Source organism: Battus philenor, unplaced genomic scaffold (genome assembly GCF_028537555.1).
Source record: "Battus philenor isolate CCGP_79_NKW_IND1 unplaced genomic scaffold, ilBatPhil1.0.hap1 SCAF_16, whole genome shotgun sequence".
NCBI lineage: Eukaryota > Metazoa > Arthropoda > Insecta > Lepidoptera > Papilionidae > Battus > Battus philenor.
The window spans coordinates 12,067,646-12,088,894 of record NW_027181678.1 but is presented as its reverse complement, the minus strand read 5'-3'; the positions used below and the strand labels follow the sequence as shown (position 1 = coordinate 12,088,894).

At 34.6% G+C, this 21,249-nt stretch overlaps 1 protein-coding gene across 3 annotated transcripts in view; it reads left to right on the top strand.

The window, feature by feature from the left end:
- Positions 1–21,249, top strand: part of LOC137919576 (uncharacterized) — a 162,431-nt gene that overhangs the window by 59,164 nt on the left and 82,018 nt on the right. For all 3 annotated transcript variants that reach the window (XM_068762688.1, XM_068762687.1, XM_068762689.1), the window contains 3 exons: positions 1,056–1,206; positions 8,719–8,857; positions 9,302–9,431. In XM_068762688.1, the coding sequence (XP_068618789.1) occupies positions 1,056–1,206; positions 8,719–8,857; positions 9,302–9,431 (420 nt within the window). The remainder of the gene's footprint in view (positions 1–1,055; positions 1,207–8,718; positions 8,858–9,301; positions 9,432–21,249) is intronic.

The following is a 21,249-nucleotide window of genomic DNA, read 5'->3' as shown; positions in this document are numbered from 1 at the left end:
CGGAAAGACAGGTCATTACGCGACAGTTGTCTTAGAGGATCAGAAAACGGTTAATGCAGAGTGGTACACTAACAACTGTTTGCCACTTGTCTTGGAAAAAGTTCGAGAGAAACGACCTCGCAGCAGGATCCTCCTTCATCACGACAATGCCTCGTCGCACACCGCCAGGCAAACGATCGACTATTTGGCGACCTCAGACGTGGAATTACTGGGTCACCCGCCGTATAGCCCCGACCTCGCACCCTGCGATTTTTATTTATTCCCGAAAATAAAAGAAAAACTTCGAGGAAAACATTTTATGGACGCCGAAGAAGCAGTGGCTGCGTTTCAAAACGCCGTCGAAGAGACCCCTAAGGCCGAGTGGGCAAGGTGCTTTTCTCAATGGTTCCATCGAATGCAGCGATGTATTGATGTAAATGGACGCTATTTTGAAAAGTTATAATAAAACTAATAACTTGCTAGAATGCTTAGTTTTTGATTTTCTAAGAACTTTCAGTTTGACCCTCTTACACAGCCAGTTAAATAATTAATTCATAGGAAAGTAAATTATTCTAAATTTTTTAAATGATCATGGTCTGTTAAAAAAGTTTATACGATCGAACAGTATCGACGAGATTAATGAAATAAATTTTATATTAGACGGGACTGTCACTGCTGCTCGAATGGCATTTGCAGATTGAGTTTATGGTGTCACGGCGCAGAGTGCGCCTAGAGTAAGATCTCTTTTAAAGTAGAGAAGCACGAGAGCTCTCGTGGGATCCTTGGCTTGGGTGCTACATACTACTATTTTACCGGATTGGTGAATTCTCCATAGACTTAGCTTAAAGTACGAGGAGATCTCGGCTTGCACAGTCACTCGTCGATAATACACGCTTAGCATTCTGACAAGGCTTAGCATTCAAGGGTGCCCGAGGGGGCCAAACCTCGGCTTGACCGGTTGCTATTGCCTAATAATTAATAATTGTCAAATTTTACCTGAAAAATTTGTGACTTTTTTTTGTTTAATAAGACTGCAGCATAAGGTTCTGTAATTAACTGTTAGTTTTTGTCAACAGATGGGAGCGGGCGCGACGGGCCCTGGCGGGAGGAGAGCCCTCGAGCTGATACTCAGTAGTGGACTCAAGTCACTTGCGCGCCCCGCTAAGCCGGTTCGGCGGGCAGCCTCGAGGGACTCCGTGCTCTCCCAGCCGCAACCTCTTCTCGAAGGTATTGTGTTGTGGTTAAAAAAAATTTTTTTAAGAGGGTGTAATATAATTCTACAAAAGATACTCTAATCTCAGGATAGAGGATGATGTTATGCAGGATTCTTTATCATCTTCATGTCAGCCGATAGCCACGGCACAGGCTTCCCCTAAAATCGCTACGAAAGCCGGTCTTGTGCTATTCATATCCAGCGACTTCTCGCGATCTTGCGCAAGATCTTGACCATACTTACCCACGCTGCGATATGCCGGCTCGTGGCACCATTAAAGAATCTTTTGAACTAAACAGCCGTGGCTTGCACGTGTGATATGCCACGCCCACTGCAACTACAGACTGGCTATTCTCCGAGTTACGTCAGTGACCTTAGTTCTTTTGGAGATCTTTCCAGAGCGCGGGGTAATCTTGAGCCTCTCACTTGGAACTCACATTCATTGACGATCCATAGAAAGTTAAGTTAGGGATTTTGCTACGAGATCGAATCTGAAATGAAGTGATCGACACTGCCCAGTGGATTGGCTTGACGTGGCAATAGTCGGGTCATGTACATACTAGTAGTGGATTATATAATTAGAATTGCTTGTCATCAATTTCCCTTGGGCTCGTGTGGGTACCACACACACCTTGCCCCAAATGTACAAGGTTGAGGACAGAATCATTAATATTTTTACATCGACCCATAAGACATACAATCAAAGAAATAAATTTAAAAAGTTTATCAAACAAAATCATGTTAGTTTTAAAGATTCCTTAATGATAATAATGTTTGGGACGAATTGCACAGCTACCGTATGAAGGACTGTTAAATCGAGTAAGTAAAAGAATAAAACCTAAAAAAAATCGTTAATGTGACCACAACAAACTGTACAACCCTGGCTTTAAGTTGAAGAATGCCATTGCAGAGTAAATCAATTTTCATTTAGTTTTTTTTTTAAATTATGAAACTTGATTTAATTCGGCCCCTAGCAATATTATCGTTTCGTACTAAGTGCATAATAAAATGTTTGTGTTAATCTAATTTTCACTCGTAAATTTTTATGTTAACTTTCTTAAATACATATAATAAGGTATATTATCAAAAATTATCTAAACGCCTTAAATGGCAGATATTTTAATGTGAAATTCGCTAAGTAATAACCGAAGTAAACTATTCAGGTTGTAGAATGCAAACTATCAAAAGAAGGTATTCGTGAGACCGAAGAATAAATAGAAGCGGGTCGCCAAAGAGTTCGCATTAGTTATGTCGACAAGAATAGCGCGTTCTTTTTTTGAAGTTCGCCTATTTTGTAATACGAACATTTGTTATTTTTATGTTATAAACATTTCCGTTTGTGTGTGTACATGCACATATACATGTTTATATATATGTGCATATATGCGGTTTCTACTTATATAATGACTCATCACGATATCACGGAAACCATAAAACTTAAAAACTTGAAATTTGGTTCAGATATTCCTTTCACAGAGCGGTGATCGACTAAGAACTGATTTTTACTAAATTCCACCATCACCAAGGGTTTTGGAGGCCGTTCGTAAAAAATATTAATTTTGTAAAATCACAAGCAGACAGCTATTATTATGTGTATGTAATAGGAAAACTGCGGTATGATGTAATACAATAATATATTTCAACAATAACGAATATATAAATGAGTTGGGGAGCAAAATTTGAGTTTTCCATTAATTATACTATTTATGTTTTTTTATATTTGAACTAATGGGAAAAGATTATGGCCAGAAATAAAAAAATAGTAATTTAAACTCTTTTTTTTGACGTACAAATCTTCGAGTGCATTATAAAACAATTGACGTCAATCAGAACCAAAAAGAGTGTTAAGCAGTAATCAAAATAAAAAGTAGCGTGTATCGTAAATTCGAGATTTTTCTCGTCTGCAGATCGTAACAATTAGTTAAATTACTATAATCATTATTTTGTTCTTGTTTACCGTATTCTTCGGACTATAGGATACTTCGGACGATGTGCCAAAAATTTAACAGATAATTTTATTAAAATATTTTAAATCTAATATTTTCGGATCATATTTGTTTTACTTTTATAGTGTATCTGGTTATAGGTGAAAAGCTTCAAAGGTGTAAATTTGTAGCTCATTTGTCAGCAAAAATACTTTACGTCTATTTACAATCAGGGTGAATAAAGTAATCACTCTGAAATATATTACAATAATTTTTTTTGATGGAATATGACGGGTCATTAACTTTCGGCAGTACAAAGTATGCAGGGACATGAAGTAAACAATAATGAATTTTGATATGTAGATATCCGAATTTTGAAAACGCTTTTTCTTACTTACTATTTCTAAAACCATTGAATTTTGGTAAAAATTTTCAATGCAGTAAATGACATCTATTAACCTATTCATTCACTCCCTTTAAAGCTATTTCTATACATACAATCACCTTGTATAATTCTTTAGAATTTTTCAGTACAGAAATTTTATTACCCTCAGAAAACGATCCAAAATCAGAGTCCTTTTTTGACAAAAGGTATGCGTCTTATAATTCGAAACTTACAGTGAAAGTACCATATCGATTAGTCTAAAAATAGCGTTTGCGAAGGCACGCGTTGTTCAATCTCCTGCGGCGTACACGTGTGGATTCTTCCGAGTTGATCCGATCTCGACTATTCATTGCTAATTGACTGCTCTATTATTAGAGTCGGATACAATAGAGTTTAGTTGCAGCCGATGTGGATTTGCTTTCGAACCAATTGTGCACGCTACAGTATTGTCGTACCAAATGTTTCGTATATGATATTCTTATCATATTGTTTAAGTACAAAAGAATCGATTGTCTGGGACTGATGACGTCATTTTTTATACCGACATATTTGCTCTTAATATTTTTGCACTTGTTTGCCGCTCTGAACGTCGATCTTAAATTTTAAACTCATAGCATATTTATGTCCATATAGTTTGTATTTTGCTATCTTATGATTTTAAATATGTAAGTATGCATTTTATAAGTGTTCATATATGTCGTTTAAGAGACCAGCCAGTGTATATGCGCTTGTCAAATGTAATTTAAAAAGTTTGTATTTTTCAGCCAATCATGGCTATGAACGTTTGTAACACTTTTATGAAAAAGTTTTGCGATATCAAAAAAATACTGATACATGCATCACCATTTTTTGTGCCTTAAGACGACTCCTCCTTCAAAAAATTCCTAGAGGACCTGTTGGATTAAAACCTATTCCTTTTAGACGATTCGTAAATATACAATATATACACAAAAAACAGGAGCTATCATCGTCACCTTTTCAGTCCTAAAAAGTCCAATGGCAGACTCGCGTCTCCCGTTATAGATTCCAATAATACCAGTCGAAAACGACCTGTTTCTAGCCTCTTCGATCGGTCTTGACCACATTGTCTGCTCATATTGTGGGTGGATGTTCTATACTATGTTTTCAATGAAGTCATTAAATAATATTAGTTGAAAAAAAATCGTTTTAAATATGCATCTTGATTATATGACTCACACGTGTGCGCCACGCTGGTTGCTATCTAGACGACCTCTGGCAAGTCTTACACCTGTACACATATTCAACAAGTATTTCACACAATAGCTAAAAATATACAGTCTATATTAAAATACACTATTTGTATCGCAGTTGAATAAATTAATGATATCAATGTCTATCGAATTAATCATTTTTCGGAACTAAAAAAAATAAATGAAGCGAATACAAAATGGGTAAATAGTATTGTACATTGAATTTTATATATTATAGTTCGGTTTAAAATTAATTGTTTTTGAATATAGTAGTTTAGGAATATGGATAGCATTTTCTAGGGTTTTTAATAATTTTTGTGTGACCTTTTTTAATTAAATGATTATTTACGTTTGTTTAAAGCCTGTGCACCGGTTTTTGTTAAAAAAAAGGTAATTTCGAACAAATATTTTTATGGTAAAATTACTAATAAACATTTACCATCGCCTTTTACATGTTTCAATCTTACAGGTTATTTATGAATAGTTTGCTCGAAAATTTTTTTGTTGTGTTTTGCGTTGAACTGTTTGTTGATTTATTTCCAACTTGTTTGAAATTGCATGAGTCTTTGTGAGAGCGTGCCCAATTGATGCGAAGAGGTGATAGTTCGATGGTGCAAGATCTGAGGAGTACAGCGGATGCAGCATGCTACATTCAAACAATTTCAATTACTTTCAATATTTTAACTGTATGAGTTTTGTTGTCGTATAACAAATACACCTTATCTTTGTCATGTGTGGTCAATATTAGTCGTTTATTGGAGGCGAGTTTAAGTAGCAGGCAGATAAATCAACAGCGCACAGAATAGATGACTTGCTGGGACTTTCTTAAGGTTCTGAAGTAAAGACAATGAACCGGAAAATTCATATGACGGACAGACGACCTTGTTAAAGTTATTGGATAATGCTGAATGTAGGATACTTCCGACCGTTTTTTATGTAATCTATGGCTGTAGACGTATGTCCAACAGTGGGCGAGGTACTACGGAAATAATGATGATGATTGTTATGGGTTGCCAGAACACTCACCATCTTTCACATTGAAATCACCAAGAATTAATTGTCGAAACCATGTCTCACGTGTTATGTGCTCGCTGTATTTTTCTATAGTTAACTATGACTTTAAACGGTATTTTTCTTTTTAAAAAATACGTAAAGTAATTTTATTTTTTCAGCACATGATCAGTAAATAAAAAAAAGAGTTTTTGCCAATCTCAACTTGTGTCATCTAATTTCGGTTTAACAAAATGAGTAAATTTTTGATAACTATTATTAGACTAGACGTCTAATGAATATAGGTAGATGGGTAGCCACAGAAGAGAAGAAGGGGCAATAGTAATCTGAAGGAAGTTTAAGTGAAAAACGTAATACATTTTTTGTTGAATTAATTATCAAACTGAAAAAAATCTTAGTAATGGAAAAGTGTAGTAACTTTTCTTATACACTTATTAATACAGGAACTTTCAGTAATTAGTTACTTGAAAGTAAAACTTTATGTCGGGAACCTCTGGTAGAGTTGAAATCTAATGTTTCGTTTGATCACCGCTGTCCTTGCGTCGTATACCAACCACCTACTAAAGGTCGTAACTATTTTTTGAGTTTGAGACACACTAAGTTATGCTATTATGCCGATTTTCGGCGATGTGTATTGATTGCTGCGGCCACTGCGGTTTTTGATCGGACTCCATGGAACTGCGGCTTCGTAGATGCCGTCCATCAATATTTCAGTGATTAACTTTTTCTAAGCAGTTACTGCTTTTCCTGGATACGTAGCCATATTCTATCTATACAACAGGTATTGGGCTCTGCCGGCCAGCTGGGTCGCGCTGGGTTTGTGTCCTCGAGGGCTGGCTGGGTTAGCCCCGCTGCCTCTATCTCGCGGCCACTACCTTTGTGACTTCCATGTCTCCCCGCCGAGTACTGATACGGGTTCGGAAACTCGAATCTTGTAATTTTTATATAGTTCACGGACCCCTCCGTTCCGTGAACTCATTTCCGATGAAGCTGTAAAAGCCGCAAGGCTAACAGCACAAACTTCACACGAGACTATAGACTATAGGTATTGGTAGAGTATAAATATAGAGGCATAATTAATATGCCGTCAGAGCGCCTCAAATCGCACGACAACTAATAGTCTTTAAATTTATTCGCAATCTTTTATTGGTGCCGTCGCGTCCTAAGCAGGCCAAGGTAGTGATTTGCCTAAGCGCCGCTGTCAACGCCGCCATATTGTTTATTTTTCCTATGACATTTATTATTTATTTGATTTATGTTAAAAGCGTGTAAGGCAATCTAGTTTTATTGATGGAAATATCAAATTATTTCCATTTGAATAACTGTTTAGTTTAAATAAAAAAAAATAAAAAATCTAAGTAGGAGAAAATTTGTTAAGGTTGTCAGAAACAACTGAATGCAGCTGCTGATGTTTCTTCAGGACTTATTGGAAATCTATGAAGGAGACCTATATCCATTAATGGACGCCCTACGGCTTAAACGATGAAGTTAAATTTATTACAAAGCTTACAGGTCTGTCCACCCCTTCCTGTATCCCTCTCGAATTCTCTGACCGTATTTTAGGTAATATTCCATCACTGCCTTGCTACATTTTCCCTGCGCATCATGCGGCCTGACTACCTCAAAATGCTATAACGTTTATTTTATAATGTACCTTCTTTTTACACTTTCTTTATACTTAAAACTAAGAAAAGGAAGGTCTAATATATCATAACATATTTTATGGAACTTTATAATATTGCTTAATTAGTGGTAAAATCAATTTTGAAAATCAGTTGGAAATTATAATAAAACACACGAAAAAAGGCGTGTTGACTCGACAATGGTCAGTGACGGACTAGAAACTGTTCTCTACCTTCTGAACCCTTAATTGGACAAGAGTTGATTTTACTAGAAAAGTAAAACGTATTTAAATTAGTTTCAAGTGAATTGGTACCAATAGACATAACGTTAAACAACATTACAAAAGTCTTATGCAAATGGTTACGTAGTCTGGGCGACTTCTCTTATACTGTAATACATCACAGCGCAGTTGTTTTGCATATTCTGATTGTAATTGGAATTCTGACAGAGCCATTGCACACGGAGCGGTTGGTAAGCGGTAATGTTGTTTGCATACTAAATTACAGCGAATTTATAACAGGAGAGCTTGCAATGCCAATAATACTGGCAGAGTTGCTTATTCCGTGATTTCAATATTGCTACTGCAAACTACCCTCTATATTAGTTCTCAATTGATATATCCACATCATTTGCTTGGGTTTCCATTATTAACTAAGCCATTTCTGATTTAAATGAATGTCGTTCATTTTCTATTTGAAATGTAAGTTCAATGCAAAATTGGAATGCGGATTTACGTTTTTATAGAACGCTGAATTAGATTATTTGGAATTTAGAGTATTAGAGAAATCTATGGTTTTAAGAAATCAGTTTTCATTCAAATTATAACTGCGCAGTATGCGCTGGTTATATTGTACTTAGAACTAGAATATTTTACAGATAAGATTAAGAGACAAAGAAATATAATATAATAAAAATAAAGCAGTAATACTCGATCGTAGGGCGCGAGTTCCATTCCTGGAATACAATCATATATAATTTCCACTTCTCTCTATGTATATCTATGGGGGTGGCCTATGCCTTGCGGTGGACGTCTGTGGGCTGAAACGACGACGACAATAATTATGTGATTGAAGAATACGTTACAATGTAAATTATAATAATGTTAGTTTGTTGAACTTATTATACGTCGTGTGTCCATCGTTGGAGTTCCTGAATTGACCCCCTTAAAGGACGTACGGTAATTAAAAGGTTGCGGTGCAACTATCATCATCTTTTAACATGCCTTTTTTTTAATATGGTCCCCGCTGTTGGGGACCTCTCGTTCCCCTATCTCGTGTGGGACAGGGACTTTCTTATTTTAGTAATTTATTCATATTTTTTATTATTATCATTCTTCTTTTACATGCCTTAAACTTTGCTTCATCACAACAGGTCTGCGAAAGTGCTCCACGGTGCTGGCGCTGAGCGATCGTGCGGGAGAGCCGATGCGCGCGCACAACCGCCTGCGGGCGCCCTCCGTCTGCTCCCGATGCTCCTCGCTGCTGTCTCTCGCAGGCGCTGGCGGCTCCAGGTATACTCTAATACCTCCATATTCATTTATTTTTGGGTATCCCCTTAACACCGTGCTAGTGGCGAATTCATGGCAATTCAGTATGTGTATATCCTGGTCTCGTATTGGCCTACAAGCTAATTCTGCTCGCGTCTTTAAAATAACTATTGAGGCCCCCCTCCCCCGCTTTATAGAAAGACGTAGAGGTACGAAACTACGGTAGTATGCGAAAGCGTTCCCGTAATTTTGAATTAAAACAAAGCTGGGTATTAAAAGGTAAGACTCCGATATAGTTCTGACGTCCCCCGCTTTAGAAGAGTATCTCATATATATTTATCAAGTTACCGTTTGTAAATCATATGTAATAGGAAAAAAAGTACAAAAGGCGTTCTTATCGGTTACCGCGACTTCTTTAAAAAAAAAAGGTGTTTGACATGTGTATTTGATTAATTTCGTCGTGACAAGGTATTCTCTGGATGGAGCGGGCGGCGGGTTCGTGCCAGCGGCGCCGGTCAACTGCAAGCTCTGCTTGGAGGACACTCCGCCCGACAAGGTCACCGTCATCAGCGGCTGCGGCTGTTCCTTCTGTACAAAGGTAAGTCAACTTATTTTGGTACCTCTTGTCTTCCAAAATACCGCAGGCCGCTATATGGCCTGCCTACTGCCAATACATCTTGTAAGTCCCCTGAACGGCTGGGTCGCTTGTACAGTACGTACGTACAATACGAGATCATTCCATTAATCTCAATGCAGGCATGTAACAGTTTACCAAATCAACCTGCTTATATAGATCCTCATAAGAATAGTTCACACTCATGATCCACTCTAACTAAATCAACGTGGACACCATTCTTATGATAATCTAATAGTAATTTATTACATAGCCTTGTTAGCCAGACTGCAATAAATCATTAGACACATTATTGATTATACAAATTGAATATTGTAAAGTCATAACATTGGCACCTTGGTGTCGAGTATAAACGCAATTTCCTTATAACAAAAATAAAAAAGAAAAACGGATTTTCAAACAATGCATGCGATGATTGACGCGTATAACAAGCTAGCTACTACGAATGTAGCAAAGTACTCTTCAATGTATTGTAAATAATGATTTGCGTCGTAGACTATTCGAGAAGGGTATGATTGGGGAACGGCTTTTAATTAACCTGTGGCGTTGTATAACTGCATTGATTGCGATTGTTTATTTAGTTTGCGTAGCGTCATCGTCATTCCTAGTGCATCGACTGTACGAGATTTGAATACCGATGTATGTAAAGAATTTGTTTACCTTTCAAAAGACGTCTTAAAACTGTTGTGTAATTTTTTTTTTCCAAACCAATAATCTTTATGAATAGTAGTAAAGTAATGATGAATACACGTACAGAAATATTGATTTTTTTCTACTTCTTTACTTTATAAACAGACCGCCATAGACCAACCTAGACAAAGTAATGAAGAGATACCTCCAATACACGTCAATCTCAATACACGTTTTGTTGATGTTTGTTTTGAAAAATTGCTGAATCGTTTTTCCTTAAAATCGTTACTTTATTTTTATGATAATATATTTATATAGTATCTATGTTTCTTCGTTTATTTGAGGAATTATAATAACATGCTTTTAAGATTTGTAAAAATTTCTTATTAAGTTTGATAAGTAAGTAGCAAGTAGTCCAGTAAAGTAGTTATATAATAACTTAGAAATGGAATAACCTACCAGCGTCATGGTTTCCAGGCAATTATAACTTAGGAGTCAAGCCAGGAGTGAATAGGTTTCTTCTATGCAAGCATGCCATCGTAGATCTCGTCATCGCTTATCAGACGAGACAGAGGTCAAATGCTTCGTTCTCCTTTACAGGATTAAAAACAAGTTTAATACATCAAAAAAAAAATTACAAAGTTTTCATGACATGAAATTAAACAGTTTCCAATATATGAGATGTCTGGAATATTTAAATTCAATTTTCATAAAAGAATATTGTTTTACATTTGTATAATGTGTATGAAAGTAACTTGTTGGTATGTCGTTCGGCAACTAAAAACAGAGATGGTTACTTTTATTCATTTAAATACTTATTATACAATGTTCTTATAACGGTGAACTTAATGCCGAAGTTATTTTCTACAAATTCATTTTTCTACAAATAAATAAAATGTATAAAATAAAAGAGTGTTTAAATCTTTAAATGTATATTTAATAATTAAATGTAAATTGCAAATATGTATTATAATAAATTTATTAATTAATTTGTAATATATTAGTACCTATAGACCAAAACAGACAACACCATTTAATCAGTTTGAATTTGCTGCTGTTTTTAAAAACTGTTCTTTTAAAAAACAATTTTTTCATCAATATATGTGTAAACTAAATTTAATAATGTATGGCTAAGATTTCTGTTTAGCCACTAGTTACTTTGTAAAAGTATAAAGTACAAGTAGTTATTTGTAAAAGTATAAAATGTAAGTAGTTACTTTGTAAAAGTATAAAGTACAAGTAGTTAGTTTGTAAAAGTATAATTAGTTACTATGTTTAAGTATTTGTAGCAATAGAGTAAATAATATTGTTATAGCTTAGCTTCCAGCTTAATGATTATAGAACTTTTGAAGTTTTAATCTCTCGTGCATCTATTGTGTCAGCTTTAACGGGTATAACGCTTAATCGTTAACTTATTGTTTGGAGTTTAACTTAAGTATGTGACTTTACTGACTTAATAGGGTTACTTCGTTCCCATTCTTGCATGGTATTTAATTTTATGTAGGTTTAAAAGGCATCGGACGTGGACCAAATTATACATTATGAAATGTGGTTAGTTAAAATAAAAAATTTCAAATCTGATGAAATGGTGATACATACGCGCCCCGAGCAGGGGCTACTCTGGGTGCCCTCGAGATCTGCTACCGAAGGATGTCTTTGGCTAGAGGCGCTCAGCGCTCTGCGACTACAAATCCGTAGAATCTTCTAAAGTTATTTAGGCAGCAGTGAAAGACAGATCCTAAAAAAGAAAAAAAATTAAAAAGAGGAGAATAATTAATAAAACAATATTTATTATACGGACCTACAATTATTAGAATAGGAGTTCCAGCATTATTGATATATTTAGTAAGAAAATAAACAAGTATAGATTTTAATTCTATGTAAAAGTTAATATTAGTAAAAACCTTATAAAATACGCTGGAACTATATCTAAATAATTTATTTTAACATCATCTGCGTTCTTCGCAATAATTAATTAAGCCAAAGTAATCTAGATAATAAACTTTAGTACGAAGTAAGAAAAGGACCAATATATAGCTACTTCCGCTAATGCAGCATTACATCACTCAACACATGTTTCACCCCCTCCACGGGGCATCCTCAGGAATAATGTTACACCGATTAGTGCCAAACACAGAGACAGTGACAGTGACTCTGTGTTTGACACTTCATTGCACGACTACTGCTGCATTGGCGGAAGTAGCTATATATTGGTTCTTTTCTTACTTAAGATGGACTTCCGCAAAATAACGCCTAAATCCATTAGATATTTAGTACGAAGTGTTTATTATCAAAGAATTCTATACTGGATAGGAATTCTTGTCATTTCAGCCGTAAGACGTCCATTTTCAATGATACGGCTGCAGCTTGGAAGCGGTCTGTATTAACCATCTTCCTATGGATTTAACTAGGTCGTCTGTGTGCCTTGTGAGTGGAGGTTTTGCCTTGCGTGCTTACTTGACCGGCAAGTGCAGGGTAGTATCAAGTTACGGATTCGTAAACATTTGTTAAAGTTCACCAATATCCATCTATAAGATAAAAGTGAATTTTGTGAGCGAGTGTGATGTACGTGAGTGTTAGTGTTTATCTCAATACCTACGCGGAAATCTGACTCACGGGTCAAAGGTTCGCTGACTGTACTCCGCTTTAGACAAATAGATGTCAGCGTACGAGAGATAATGTACCAGTGATCCCACTCGTATAATTGTTTCAAGAGCCCGGGTACAAGGAAACCGTTTTATCGCCGTTGTTGCATAAATATAGTAGATATTTTTTTGTTCAGAAAAATGTTTTACATTGAGATATTAAATTTTATGTATTTAAATAAATTCTGCTAGAATATATTTAGCGATTAAAAAATTTAATTATTATAATTAAAATGTCGCTGTAGTGTACGGTGTTACGGCAAGACGCACACGAGATATTTGAGAACATACGGCTTGACGGTCTAAACACTACACAGATCTACTCGGGTAGAGTTAGAGAGAGTGAGCTTCTGTTTTATTTTTAAGTTCACGAACCCTTCCGCTCCGTGAACTCAGTTCTGATGAAGCTGTAAAAGCCCCCGGGCTAACAGAATCAACCTCAATCGAAATCAAGCACAGCTTGACGTTTGTTCACAACTTCCGTGATGCACCACAATAAATTTAAAACTCAAAAATTTCAGAAACAGTTCATGGATGCTTAAGGTTTTATAAAGGTATCGTCTTACCGTTTATGCCACACGTTACATGCGTGCTAGCGGAATATGTGATCTTTTTATACAAAAAATAGATTTATTTATTATAGTAGATACAGCGAAATCTCCACGATTATATGTGCAAAGAGGAATAACTTTGGCATGCAAAAATAATACGTGTGGGTCGTTATTATTTAATAGTCGTTGATTATTTAACGGTCGTTAAGAAAGACTGCTGTACTTGGTTACACTAGATTGTCAGTTCCGCCCTGTGTATTGCAATCATTATATTATTTTTATAGCCACGCATCAGAATCTTGCTTGTATGTATTGTTAAAAGTACATCACAATATGTACCCTATTCCGTAAACATCATTTATTAAATTCAAAATTCAAAATTGGTTCGAAGAGGTCAATATTCTTACAGTGGCTTCACAGCTTATATATGGTAATATTTTGTACATTGTCGACATCCATAGTGTACTCACAAGGTACCGTAAAAAACTGGCTGTACCAGTTTCGACTGCAATAAGTCTCTAATTCAACGACATTAGATTTTTTAATACAATGTCGCCAAAAATTTTTGGACTGCCATTAGGAACATTCAAAACTCCTTTTAAAAATAAATTGACGGAAAAATCTTATTATTCAATAATAGATAAGAATTCTTGACAGTGTGATATCGCCGGATTATTTTAATTTCATTAAGGCTGTGTCTGATAAAATGTATTTATATAAATCTGTGTTAAATTTTATTAAAAGACGTGTTGATGTTGAGTTTCTTCCTGCTTCTTTTCTACAACTATACCACTTTGCAGAGCAGAGTAAACCCAAAAATAAAATAGATTAAAAAATAAATAGCAAGTTGTCGACCACTAAGCGTTCTGTTAAAATTTCCTAGGTCGAATAAATTTATTTTATCTTTGTCAATTGAGTCTTTGTCAATTTATATAAAATATTAGCTGATCCCGCAAACGTTGTTTTGCAAAAAAATCTTTTTAATTTTCAATTTAAAAATAAGGGTTGATCGTAGAGGGGTGAAAATTTAGGGTTTGTATGTATTTTTGTATGTTGTATCATAAAAAAATAAAAACAAAAATTTTTGTCAAAAAATTAAAAAAAAAATTTTAAGGGTGAACAACCCTTATCACTTAGGGGTATGAAAAATAAATAGTAGCCGATTCTCAGACCTACTAAATACGCATATAAAATTTGGTAAAAATCGGTCAAGCCGTTTCAGAGGAGTCAAGTTCGAACACCGTGACACGAGAATTTTATATATTAGATTGTCATGTTTTCATATATTTATTTAACATGACAACAGCTCACCGTACACTGTTCATAGTCACACAGCCGTGTTTTTATATAAAAGTTTAGTTAGTAATATTTTCGGATATAATTTAGAAGTATTAAGAAAATGCACGCAGCAGATGTTGATTTTGCGTATATATTTGACATCGTTTTTTTCGTATACCTAAATACTGTTGATACGAAACAGGTCCCAGTGAGACGCATTTAATTGGACGAGTTATTTTATTAAGTGTACACGAGCAGGTCGCCGGTCCAGGACGTGGTGTGGGCGTCTGTACAGTCGCGAACAAAAGCGGTAAACTGTTTCTTGAAATTCAAAATATATTTATTCAAGTGGGTATTTATTTTATCATTATAATGGTAAGTTACTACAAGTAGTAATGAAATTCAGCAATGTTTTGTGTTTACACTACGATATCGTCAAAGCGAGTTTCTTTGCGAAATTAATCAAAAAATACATCTATGCTAAATTTAGAGTTCACGGTTATATTAGACCTTTGATTCTGTTGTTAAATAAAAAAAAATGAATGCTGTATTTGCTTAATTATTCAATTATTGTATGGTTAGGAAGTCGTTGTATCAACATGGCCATGAATTCGATTTTGTTATTGTGTAAAATTTTTTTTTTAAAAAATTGCGTCAATAAAGTTTTACATGCGAAAATTCAACGAACGGTACTTTAATTATATGTTTTGAAAGTCTAAAAAAAAAAACGATTAGCATACAGAGATTAGAATTAGAAACATGTTCAGATTAATGGCAGTCTTCCTTACATTTACACGAAATCTATTCCGCAATAAAAATTTCTATTATTAACTTTCTATACGGAATATCGCGCCTGTAGAAAGTTAGTGATATGCTGACAAATTAGATGTTTTCCTGATCACCGCTATAAAATTCCTCGTGGTCCATTCGCTGATAACGCAACGAAACCAAAAGTAGTACTTAGTCATGCAAAAAACATTCTACCCACACTGACTAACGATTTGGAGATAAGGAAGTTTTGGTTATACAAAATATTACAAAGACTTACGGCCAAGTTTAACACATTTAAATGTACTTTTGTCAGCTGTAGTTTGTGTCTTAGGCGATATGTGTAATAGTCAGTAAATAATTGAAACTAAATGTTAATGAAAAAAAAAAACCGAACAGTGGTAGTCCAGACTTGTCATCGTAGGTAGCGGGTTCGAGTCCTGGCATAAATTGATAATTTTGATATAATTCACGTGCATTAATTATGTAAAATTGCCACTGGTCACAAACAAGTTTCCAGAGGATGGTCAGCAGTGTCCTCTGAGTACCATAATACCACACTATGATCGCCAATCCGCGTGCTAAACGTAGCGATTATATATCCCCTATAAATACATAATATATATGGGGGGGGGGGGCATACAAATCAAATGATTCTGTTTTAAGGAGATTGCACAAAGATTACTTAGTGTGCATTTTGAAAATATTAATTAATATTTGTGGTTTTAACGTTGCGCGCAGAACAGATGGCCTCTGGAACCTTAAAGTTTGGTACAGGCCGCTTTAACCTTCTCTATTGGAAAAAAATGACCTTTGTCCATGTATCAAATTCAGTCGTGTGGTCGTCCTACGACTGAAATGATTATGATAAATCTAAATATTGTTAGCTAAGTCTAATAATTTGAATCTACCTCTTTGTATTCGAGCGTGTTTTATTTATAATTCAATTCTTTTTAACCGGCCAGTGTTTAGTCGTTCTTATTTACTATATGAGATTGTTTTAGATAACGTTTAAAATTTAGTAATAAAATAATTTAAGGCATCATTAGCAGCAATACATGTTCGATATTTCATGTTATAACGAAAATTCTATAACAAGTATATAGGTCAACGATGTCATTAAAATGAGCCAAATATTGGCATTAGCCCAAAGTTCGATGTTAACTTTGGCGCCCTTCATAATAATGTTGAAGCACTATTGTTTGCATCGTTTACATACTATACATATAGAAGGATATACAGACAAACATTTTAATAAAACTAAATTTCTTAAGTATGTGATAGTATTGATGTATTGATATCATAGTGAGCGATTATAATTGCTAATCGTATACCAGGACCAGTTGCCTGACCTATATACATATATAACTCTCACACACACGTGCGCGCACACACAAATATATATATATATATATATATATATATGTATATATACTTATATATATATATATATAATTATGAATGTATAGATTTATGTATATATATACCTTGCTCTTATATTTACACAAATATTTATATTTTAAATCAATCACAAGAGCACTGGCTTAGTGATTGTTTGTATTGACAGTGATTGCATCAATCTTGAAAATTGTTTTTCACATGCTAAATTGTAAATATTAGTACAATTGTACATGTATACAATAGGACGGGATAGGAAAGGTTGGAAGCGATAAGTTTGTACAGTATATTAACAAATTCAAAATACACAACTTTTCATATGCGAACTAATTTCACACCTATATATATATTGTTGGGAAAGTAATGTGTAAGTTTATAATTATTACACAGTACATTACTTGGTCGTTAAACTGGACAAGTCCAAGTCATTCGCGAAAGAGGTAAACTACGGAATATTTTCTCGAGGAATATCTCTCAGTGCCTAAACACGAATCTGCAAATAATGTGTGTTACCTGTGAGGATAACACAAATATGTGATCTCTTACTTCTGGCTTCATTAACAAGCTTACAGTTAATCAACGACCTGTGCTCTATGTTGAGGATTTTTCTATGAGGTACAATTAGGGACTAGAGGATCCGTAATTTAACGAAAGTCAACATAACCCAACGAATAGGCAAGTGACAGCTAGCAGACCACATTTTGTGCAGAAAAGACAACCGCTTAAAACTGGTCTTATGTTAAATGTATGGAGGACACCTAAGCCCAGCTGTGGATGTCATACGACTGATGTGATAATGAATTAATTATCCACAAACCAAAGGGGTGTATCATGTTAAAACAAAACTTTTAAGTTATTTTTTATTCTAACAAATCGCGGTAGCTTACACGCAGTAAATCTAGCAACACAACTCGCTTAGTAGTGTATCTGTTGAATTCAAAACAATGCGAAAATGAAAGAAAGCTTTTACACAAACTCTGTGAATAACAAAGGAGCATTAAAATGCGAGATCGTCCGGGTCGGCGTCCCTAGAGACTCGTCTATACTCCCAAGCTACTTCTACAAGTTTGCGACTGTCGGTCAATCACCCCGCCCGTTGTCTCCTCGGGTCACTATCAATGTTAACCACGGTTTCATGCATTTTCTTATCTAAAAATATAAATCTATTTTATATATTAATAAAAGCAAATTGCCAAATGTATTGCAAAGTGAAAAACTCAAGAACAACTCGGCCAATACGGCAAATTTCTTAACTTCATTAAGACAAGAGTAAATAGGTTTTTGCTAGGCAAGACAGAGGTCAAGTGCTTCGTCTATAAAGACGGAAAGTTTCTTTTGGATAGAAAAGTAAGAAAACTGTTAGTAGTAAGTAGAGTAGTAAAAATTCTTTTTTCTCTCTTATAAAAACAGTAGAGTAAATTAAAACAACTATTCCTAGGTGTCAAACTGTGACAGCAATAAAAACCAACCGTGTTCATTATATAAATTCAAAAAATAGCGTGTGATAAAAAAGGCATTACAATGAAAATTAATTCACATTATTACTGAAGTGTTGACGTGTACGAAATAGAAAAATTATTTTTGTTGGTAATCATTGATTTTAAATCACTTTTTTACTAGTTTTTTCTTTTCAATTTGATTGTGCGAGTCGGGGCAATTAAATAATTCTTGGGAAGAACAACATTCTTATTAGCGTAAATTATACCGTTACTCTAGTATTTTTTTTACATCTGATCACATTTGAGAGATAGATTTAATTATTTGTATTTATTTTGCGCAGATCAAAGTTCAGTCGTATGTTATCAGCATTGACGTGTAACAGCGTTCTTTGCTTAGTGATATATTTGGATGCGAGAAAACAAAAAAATAATCTTGGCGAATCATTATTGTATTTTAAATATTATATTTATAACGATTTCCTGTTGTGGTTCAACAAGTCAAAGAGGACTATGCTCGGGATTTATCTGAGAAATCGAATCAGGAATGAGGCGAGTCGTACAATAACGAAAATATATATAGCAAGTTGAAGTTAGAAGTGGACAGGTTTATTAGCACATTTTGTTTATTTCGGATCCGCGAACCCTGGGTCTGATGAAGCTGTAAAAGCCAAAACGGCTAACAGCGCGCATCAACATTCGTGGACAGGCCACATAGTGCCCAGAACGGATGGTTGCTGGGAGTTCTGGAGTAAACTCCGAGGTCCGGCTAGTGCAGCGTAAAAATAATGTTTTTTAGCTGTTTTAGCTTATCTGTACTTAAGATATTATCAATTTAATGTTCACGTACCGCAGGTTGGGAATCGTCAAATGTGAACAGTGTCCGCAAATGCCGGCACGGTATCACGATCGAACGGTGCAAACAGAGATCGTGCACTCGTGAATATCAAGAATTGATGTATCGAGGCGACCCCTCGCAAGTTCTAGGTTACCGGTCCGCTGCGTCACGGACTGGGTTGTTGGCCTTTGCGCGGTTTGTATAATCTCGTTGTCTGTCCTCATTATTCAAATGCAGACATTTAGAAGTTGAAGCGTAATTCGTAGACTTAGACACATTTGTGTTTCATGAAACTAGACACTGATTAAAACCGTGAAAGGAGTTTACGTAAGTTTAATTAAAAATTAAAATTATTTTAATTGTAGAAGTCCAATAAGCTTGTGTATGCTCTTTTATTAGCCTGCCCATTATCACTACAAATCCGCTGGGATACATCGGTTATTTTTTTTCATCTACGGATCTCCTCATTTCGGATTCGATTTCGTAGAGAAATCCCGAGAACTACAGCCCTCTTCTTGACTCATTGTGAGACTGTGAGCTTTATTACGTAAATATATTCCAATATGTATATTTATGTATGTATGAACTCTGTGATGTACTTTATATTATTATGACTACGTCATGATAGGATTTTTTTACACATTACACTTAGTAACCTTCCTGTAAACGACAGACGAAAATTCACAATGCAATTTATTTGTTTTTTAAAAAAATATTATACTTTTTTTACAAACAAGTTTTACTTGAAATTATTTCAACTTCTGACTTTATAGGCTTTGTTGATAAATACAATTTAAAAAAATGTTTTCTGGATTTAGCCATTACTTACTCTATCGCCAGTTTTTGACTTGACGTTTATTTATTTGACAATCGGTTTAAAGTAATCCTTCGTCGAAGACCAGAACCGCCACCCACGATCCGTAAGCTATTTAGTCAAACGTTTCTCTCAAACAATACAATTGATCTCAAAATACATTTATCAAACCATGTTTGTTAAACAAATAGATATCATTCATCGCTTCGTTCTAATTGTGTTTTTATGTTTCCATTGTTTTTGCGTCGGCATAACAACCAGTTTTTTTTCACTCGCAATAAAAATAATATATGCTAATCGAATGACGACAGCCTTTGGCTATGTATATTACTTTGTATTCAATTTATATGCACCGGGAGAAGGTTAAATTTGTCATATTTTCTATTTATAAATTACGTATCTATTATTAACATCTGATTAGGAATGTAATAAGAAAAAAAGTATGATTAATTAAGACTTATCACGTGGTAAATAATTTTAATCATTTGAAAATCAACCATGAACCAAAGCAGTAGAGTATAAATTATATAAAAAGCCTGTACACGTGATTGATATTCAAAATATGGCATTTTATTAAATCTTTTTTGTTCGTCGTATTTTGTTTTCTTTGAAGCTATAAATGTCATATCGGACGTGTTATTTTATAAAATAAAATTGTAATAATTAACAAGATATTTAAATTTTAAGATTCTAGAGTGGTGTTTACGAGCATTCGGTAGGTGGACCTGACGAAATAGTCAAGGTCGTGAAAAGTAGAAAAGCTGGATGCGGACAGATCACCTGCACCTGCACATACCTGTCATCGTAATGATATTTAAGGGAGGTTTATACCTTGCAGTGGGCTTCTTCTTCCGGTGATATAAGATGTCAATCTCGCTATTGGGAGTGATATCACTGCATATGCGGATATGCAGTGATGTTTTTCTTTTTTGTTTCTCTTATAGGTAATCAGGGATACAGACGTTGGTGTGTGTGACGCCAGAAACTCAATAGATGATATTTTTAAATGAAATTCGCACATTTCGATGAACTCCGATTTATTTAATAATATAATTAGATTTAGATTTAAAACTAAGAGTGTATTTAAGAAATGTTGTACAACTTTATTATATCTTATTTTAGTATTTGTTAACTTTTTGAAGTTATGTTCAACAATTATCTATATATTTATTATATAATCAACTGTTGCAATGACGTATAGAGTTTTAATAAATTTAGCCTTAGGTAAAAACGTAACAATAGAAACTAAATACGTGACTTTAGCTAGTGTTTACAGAAGCGTTATCATTTTGTTTAATACTAAGTGTTTCTACACGTCTAGTCACGATCGTCGTTTGATAATATTTGCAAGTCATTTTCAAAGTCATACTGCATATTATTTTTTTATTTTTCCACGACTAAACTTATTTTTCTTTAAATCACGG